This window comes from Peromyscus leucopus, chromosome 9 (assembly GCF_004664715.2).
Source record: "Peromyscus leucopus breed LL Stock chromosome 9, UCI_PerLeu_2.1, whole genome shotgun sequence".
Taxonomy (NCBI): domain Eukaryota; kingdom Metazoa; phylum Chordata; class Mammalia; order Rodentia; family Cricetidae; genus Peromyscus; species Peromyscus leucopus.
This window is the reverse complement of record NC_051070.1, coordinates 71,867,060-71,874,901: the sequence shown is the minus strand read 5'-3', so window position 1 is coordinate 71,874,901 and position 7,842 is coordinate 71,867,060. Positions and strand designations below refer to the sequence as shown.

The 7,842-nt window shown below is 40.3% G+C and overlaps 1 protein-coding gene and 1 pseudogene across 1 annotated transcript; one reads left to right on the top strand and one right to left on the bottom strand.

Moving 5' to 3' along the window:
• The first annotated feature begins 1,064 nt into the window (after positions 1 to 1,064).
• On the top strand, positions 1,065 to 1,985 carry LOC114682282 (annotated as a pseudogene).
• A 2,582-nt stretch (positions 1,986 to 4,567) lies between these two features.
• Positions 4,568 to 5,530, bottom strand: LOC114682255 (MOB-like protein phocein). Its single transcript, XM_037208546.1, is given in 1 exon segment — positions 4,568 to 5,530. A coding segment is annotated over 1 exon segment (678 nt). The 3' UTR covers positions 4,568 to 4,852.
• Positions 5,531 to 7,842: the final 2,312 nt, after the last annotated feature.

Genomic DNA, 7,842 nt, shown 5'->3' with positions numbered 1-7,842 from the left:
TGCTGGGCCTGTATGTGCCTGTCTGCCGCCTCTGCAGGGCCCGTCTACCTCTGTGGACCGCCGCTGGGCTCGTCTACCTCTGCGGGCCACCACCGGGCCTGTATGTCTGTGCTGGCTACCTGTTGGCCGCCGCCGCCAGGCCTGTCTACCCCTCTGGGCCGCCGCTGGGCTCGTCTACCTCTGTGGGCCACTGCCGCAGGCCTGCCTGTGTCTGCTTGTCTCCTCCGCCAGGCCTGTCTACCTCTGTGGACCACTGCTGGGCCTGAATGTCTCTGCCTGCTGCCGCAGGGCCTGAATGTCCCTGTCGGCCGCCGCCGGGCCTGTCTACCTCTGCGGGTCGCCGCTGGGCTCTACCTTTGTGGGCCGCCGCCGCAGGCCTGCCTGCATCTGCTTTTCTCTGCCTCATGGCCTGTCTACGTACTAATAGGTTTTAAAGATCTAATTTTGAAAGGAAGACTTAAATCTCAAAACAAAAATATGAAGAATATTCTTTTTAAGTAAAGCAAAAAACAAACAAAAAGAAACCTATAGAAGACACTGGAACCTGAAAATAATTATCTGGGTAGGAATTGTTAATTTTTAGTTATAGACTAGGACTTTACACTGTCAGATATATACTAAGAAAAATAAACCTGCTCCATGTTATTGCAATAAAAAGCAGTATGTTTAAGTGCTTCAAGTTTTTATTTGATTTAATTGACAGATTTCTTAAAGTGAAGCTTCTGCAAAATATCCATTTTGTCTTAAAGGTATTTGCTTCATTTTACTGTGCTACAGGCCAGCTGTTTACAGTAATTCTAGCTTCACATCACATAGATCACTGTATTCAATAAGGTTCTCATAATAGGTAACACATGAGCCAAGAACACAACACTATTTGGTAAATGGCATTTACCACAACTGAGGAATTATGAATGAAGTCACAATAGGCTTGAGAAAATACTATTTGAACTTACTTTACTCAAATTATGAAAAATGTCTATATGCATGCTGGTACCATTGTTAAAAACATTTTTGGTTTCCTCCAGAAGATGTTCAAGAAATAAAAACATGAGAAACTCAACATGTGTACCAGAATTCCATTTCATTCACTCTCGGAGGATCCAGACGTCCAGCCTGTCCTCTTAGGTCCTCTTAGGCCTTTTGTTGTCTATGTATCTCTTGGCCGTGTTTGGAAACCTGCTCATCATCCTGACCGTAAGCTCTGACTCCCATCTCCACACACCCATGTACTTCTTCCTCTCCAACCTGTCCATAGTTGATATTTGTTTCATCTCCACCACTGTTCCAAGGGTAATTGTGGACTTCCAAAATCACTGCCAAGTCATCTCCTATGTGGGCTGCCTGACACAGATGTCACTGTTTATAATTTTTGGATGTATGGATGACATGCTTCTGGCTGTGATGGCATATGACCGGTTTGTGGCCATCTGCCATCCCCTGTACTAACAGGTCATTATGAATCCAACTCTCTGTGGGGTGTTGCTTCTAGGGTCTTTTCTCCTTAGCTTTGCAGAATTGCAGTGGCACTATGTAGCAATATTCAATTTTTCCAAATGTGAGGATTTTATTGAAATTTACAACTTCTTCTGTGGCCCTTCTGAAGTCCTTAAACTTGCCCATTTTGATACTGTCACCAATACCATAGTCAAATTCAGTATAGGCACTGTCTTTGGGTTAATTCCTATTTCAGGAATTGTTTTCTCTTACTTTAAAATAGTTTCCTCCATCATAAGATCACCATCATCAAGTGGGAAGCACAAAACCTCTCCACCTGTGGGTCTCATTTGTCCGTTGTTTGCCTGTTTTATGGAACAGGACTAGGAGTGTACTTGAGCTCCTCTTGGTCACATACTCCAAGAAGCAATGCAGTGGCCTCAGTGATGTACACTGTGGTCACACCTATGTTGAATCCCTTCATCTACAGCCTGCGGAACAAGGACATTAAAACTGCCTTAAGGAAGATTCTTAGCAGAGCATTCTAATCACTGACATTCTTTATAAATTTACACACACACACACACACACACACACACACACACACACAGCCACATACATGCACAAACTGTACATGTAAATCCCAGTTATTGACTCATGCATTATTACTAAATGATACTTCACAATATTGCATGATAAAATGGTGGTCATTGAAGTTGTATTATGGTGGATGGGTAGTTTTAGAAATGCACAAAAATTGAAGTTGAAACTTTTCTATCGACGAATGGTGCACATTATTGAACAACACCTTACAGTATGAATGAGAGCAACACCTAAATGCTGCTCATCAGCCAATTTAAAGTGGCTAGTCTGCTGAGATTGTGTTTTAGAAATGACAGATAACCAGTCTTGTCAACCAGGCTGCCTTGAAGAGGCCATGAATAAGGGAGAAATGAATAGACATGATTATGTGGAAGGGGAAAGCTCAGTATGCCTCATCTTTAGACATCCTAGACCTGAAGGTTTCACTTGGATTTTCTCTCCCATTGATCCTGAGGATAGCTTGAGACAATGATCAATGGTGGATGTTAGATATGAGCCCCTCTACTTGCCCCTCTATCTCCCAGAAATCAAGCTACACTCTCCTGTAGTCTGTCTTCTCTAAAGACAACCCTGCTTAGAGCACTTACTCTGGAGTGAGTGAATGGATGGGGGGCGGGAACCAGTCTAATTCCAACTCCTTACAATGGCAAGATAAATTCATGATCCTACTCAGTACCTGACTCTTCCATTTCCCTTGGCATGCTGGTTAGTTTTTCCCAAATAGAGTCAGTGGGAAGAAGGAATGTCTATTGAGGAAAAGCTCCCATTAGAATTTTCTGTAAGCATGTCTACGTGACATTTTCTTGAGTGATGATTGATGTGGTAGGGCCCAGCCCACTTTGGGCACTGCTACCTTTGGGCAGGTGGTTCCTGGAGGTATAAGAAAGGTACTTGAAAAAGAGCTTAGAAACAAGCCAGTAAGTAGCTTTCTTCCATGATTTCCACTTCTTCTTCTTTTTTTTTTTTTTAGGAAAAAAAAACATACTTTATTTTCCTGTTAACACTAAGCCATATATTCACAAAGCGTTCCAATTACTCAGTCAGCTCTACAGCCCAGTCACTACCTTAAATGTTCACTGAGAAATAGTCAAGAGACAGAAATCACTATGGGGCTCCCAACTGGAGAACAGCAGCATTGCTACATATAATTTATGCACTTATCCAGTCTCTCAGATATTTACCCCGTTTTTTAAAAAATTACTAACACCAGTGGTTATGGTAACAGTAATATAAACACCTGATTTCAGTCGATGTTCTAGTCACTGTGAACATAAAACTTCAAAGACAGTTGCAGACTACAGTGCAGTGGTGACCATGACCGCAGGCACAGGGCAGGCTGGGACAGGCATCAACTATACACTCTCAGTATGCTGTCATTTCCCACACTGTTCTGTGCACACTTGTCTCATAATATAAACCATTTCTTCAAATAATTAGAAAAACAAACAAGATGAATGCATTTTTCAATTTCATTTGAAAATAACTTAAAAAAATAAGTTCCTCGTTTGTCAAGTCAGTAGAAATGGCTGGCTCCAACTGTCCCAACTGAGGCACAGTCCCATCCCATCTTACTGCCATCACAGCGTGGCACTGAGACCCCAGCATGTTAGGAGAACTTCACCAAATACGTTGCACTAAATCTGCACTTAAATTTTTAAGACAGAAGAAATCAAAAAGTATGACAATTCATCAACACCACTGGAACCTGTGAATTATTGTAAATAATCTTATATGTGCATATAGTCCAAACAATAAGCTTCTGGAGGGAGAATAAAATAAATACACTCTTTTCCATATGTATTTAATGCTGCCTAGAGTTAGATGAAAAGATTAATATTACTAACAGGAAGAACCAAACTATATTCAGGACTATTTTCTAAGTAGTTACAACAATTTCCCAAAATAAAGGTAGGCAGGAGCCTCTGCAGTACAGACTTCCTGTAGTGTAGCGTCACTTGCTATTATGAGGTATGCTCTGTAAGCAATTAATACGAATATAAATAGGGAGAAGCCACCACTAACCATAGGTTGGTAAATAAATGTCTTGACTAATATAGTTTAGGGAAAGGACCAAGGGAAACAAGAAGGGGCAGGTATCCATGGGAACATCATGTATGTGCCTTATTATCACCAGGGGCAGGTGTCCATGGGAACGTCCTGTATGTGCCTTATCATCATCACCAGCTATTCGACAATCTACTGTCACAAAAAAAGATAATGTTTCCAAGTACACTGCCTAGAATATACTTTATGTAGCAGAGTGAGATTATTTAAGTATTACTAACACCTCCTTGCATTTCTCTGAACATATACATAATTGGTTATGCATATCAAAAATTATAAACAGACCTTTTAAACACTTTTATCTCATTTTGGAAAAGTTAGCAGTACAGATGGAATACTACTGAATTTTCTAAAATATCAAAACTTACAGGGTGAAACTAAAGAAAATATCTCTTTAGTAAATGGCTTGTGTGAAACCCAAGCTCACTCTTATAGATTTGAAAGGATTGTGATCCAATGATTGTTTAGCAGCAATTTTACCAAACTGTAAATTCTTTTATTAACAAGCATTATAAACAGATAACACTAAACTTATTTAAAAACCATGAGTGCCACACCAGTGAATATACAGCTCATGAATAACTTAAAATGTATTTCCCATTTTAAAAGGCAACACATAGCATACAAAAACCTACCCTAAACAAATAAGCTATACTATGGATACATGATTGACATGTCTAAAATGATAGATATATACAGTACATAATTGTTAATTATGTGATCAGTACATTGTTCTACACGACTCCCTTCATGCTTCACTTTCTCCAGAAACTGAATTCTGAACTTCCTCTTCTAAAATTGGTACAATCAGGTTATCCTTTGACATCAAATTATATTTCTTCACAAATTTAGTAAACCGATGACATAAAAATGTTTCATTTTCATATTCATCAAATATCTGCCGGTGATGAAAATAGGCATGTGAAAATATTCTATAAATCCTACGGCACACTGACCCTAGTTTTGCTACAGATGATTCTTTTATGCTAACCCTGCTGGGAAAATATTTATTGCTATTCAGAAGACATGCAGCACCATCAAGCGTGTGTCTTGTGTAATCTATAGCAGGATACTCTTATGGAGTTTTATGAACTGCACAAAGAAAAATCCACTGTTCAGTTGCTGTCATTTGAGTACAGGTATCTGGATGGCATTCACTCTGAAGTTTGACAGCAAGTCCATTTAGTTCAAGACAGAATTGCCTTAAATGTTTATACTTCCATACACCTTCATCTTGGCCTTCAGGTGGTTCAAGAATTTTGTCAATATTGGAGCAGTCTGCCCTTATATTCTGCTGAATATACTGTTGAACAGCAAGTGTACTGTCCATTTCATCAAATGATTCATCAGGCCAATTATAGAAATCCTGCGCCTTCGTGCCTGGCCTGTTCCGCCTAAGCATTGCTGTCCCCTCTACCATGACCATAGTGCCAGCAGCATCTGGGCGGCTGGCATCAGGACCCGGATGTGGGGGGGCCGGCGACTTGCGCGGGGGGCGGGGCGCTCAGGGCGACGCCTGCTGCGGCAGCAGCGGCGCTCCGTGCGGCTGCAGGGAGGGGCGGCCCATCTCCACTTCTGTTTGAGTTCTGACACCAGCTTCCCTCAATGGTGGACAGTGATTGGGATGTATACATCAAATAAACTGTTTCCTACCCAAGTTGCTTTTGGTCATGGCATTTATCACAGCAGTAGAAAGCACTAGGAAACATGTACACTGTGTCTGACCAATGAAATGGTGAGGGACTTCCTACCCCCAGACAAACTATACAAGTAATAAACACTTGTTCTGTAGGATGTTTCTGAGGGCCACTGAGGGGCCTATCTTTTTCTTTTAGAACTCACATCATGCTGTACATGGCAGGTAACTTTCCTTTTCTCTCACATCAAGCATCTCACCCTTCACAGCCCCACCATGCTGCCTCTGGTGTGAGGTCCTTTGAATGAACTTCTGCTTCAAGGTCTGATAATACCCCTTTCACACTATGGCCACAAGACTATCTCCTAATTGATGAATCTTGTGTCACCTCCTTTCTGGATTCTGCTGCCCTGACATTCTGTTCTCTGATTTATAACAGTGAAGGACTGGGAAAATATCATTTTCCATTATATGCACTGGGATTTATGGCTGTGTGGAATTGTCTGGATGATTTCCTGTGAAGGTGTTTGCCTCCCTCCAGAATGAGACAGAGTGAGAGCCTAACCTGTGGATGCACTCCTGGGGTTGTTTGGAGTCCACAGTTGTTTACTCTGACTGACTTTGTTGGTAATGTATGGTTACTCTATTTAGAGAGATAGCCTTGGATGAAGAAATGTACTTAAAGTGGAAAATTTATAAAAGTAAAATAAAATTGTGAATTAAACAGATGTTTCAATGGCATTTGTTCTTAATGTATTGATCCTGGTCTTAGTCCACTAATTTCCTGATCATTGGAGATCACAAATGTTACTAGAGGGAATGTGCCCTCTGAAAATTATATGTACACTTGAATGTAATACTATATAATGAACAGTATGTCTTTTAATTCACACCTGTATTTTGAATAACATTTGTGAAGGCTTTTCTGTCATAACCATGGTCAGTGAAACAAATTAAAACAGGATTTTAATCTTCTCTTCCTCCTTTTTCTCATCATTTTCATCTCTAAATAGAGCTTGTTAACTGATTTGGAAATAAAATCATTACAATTTTTTTTAAACTTTTTCTTTTTGTGTTTTTGAAATAGGATTTCTTGGTGTAACAGCCCTGGCTATCACAGAACTCACTTTGTAGATGAGTCTGGCCCTGAACTCATAGAGATATCCTGCCACTGTGAGGGTCTTTTAGATGTCAGTGGAGGCACTGCTGAGCACAGAAGCTTGTAAGAGACCATTTGAGGAACAGAGGTCAATCTCAACAGTGGGATTCTCTGAGCGTCAAAGATCTCTCTGGCATATATCTTGAGATTGAATCTTGGTCTTCAGATTGTCACACAAGAAAGAAATAGATTTCTGCAGATACAGAAGAGCACATTCAGTTGAATTTAACAACACAAAACAACAACATCATCATCAACAACAGAACTACTAAAGAGAGCCCAAACTGAAATAAAATGGAAAACGAATAAATTTAGGACCTCATACTTAATGCATTGATAACATCTCTTCTGCTTCCTCCATTAACAGCAGGAATTCCTTGGAGACTGCAATATTTTGAACCACTATTAGTAATCACCAGCTCTGTGCATTGAGTTTCTAAGGTTTTGTAAGAATAATTAGTTAACCTGTCCCTCCTGGTCGTCAGGTTGGTCTGTGTAATTGGGACTATATATCCCTATTTGCTCTTCCTACAGTGTTGTTTCTGCATCAGGAAGCTCTTGCTTTTATATTCACTTCAGGATTCAAGTGAGCCTTCACCAGCAAACAAGCAAGGAATGTTTGCCATATCTACAGCCTTTCATCATGGCCACACAGACCCACAGTTTAGTCATGTAAGTTCTGAGGGAATTGAGGATGAAGAAGAGTTGACAAGAATTATTATTTCTTTCTAATCATATGAACTGTGATAATTTGGGTAGCCTGATGGTATAATAACTATAATTTGAACCTATCTTCTGGTATCTCATGTTCTTAGTTGAGATGGTAGTCCTCAAATTCTCATCAGACTGTCCCTAGTGTCTCTTCTGCTTACTCCTATGACCAAAGAGAGCAGCAAATATGTCCAACTAAGTTGTTTTATAAGCAATCTAAAGTACTGCGAAT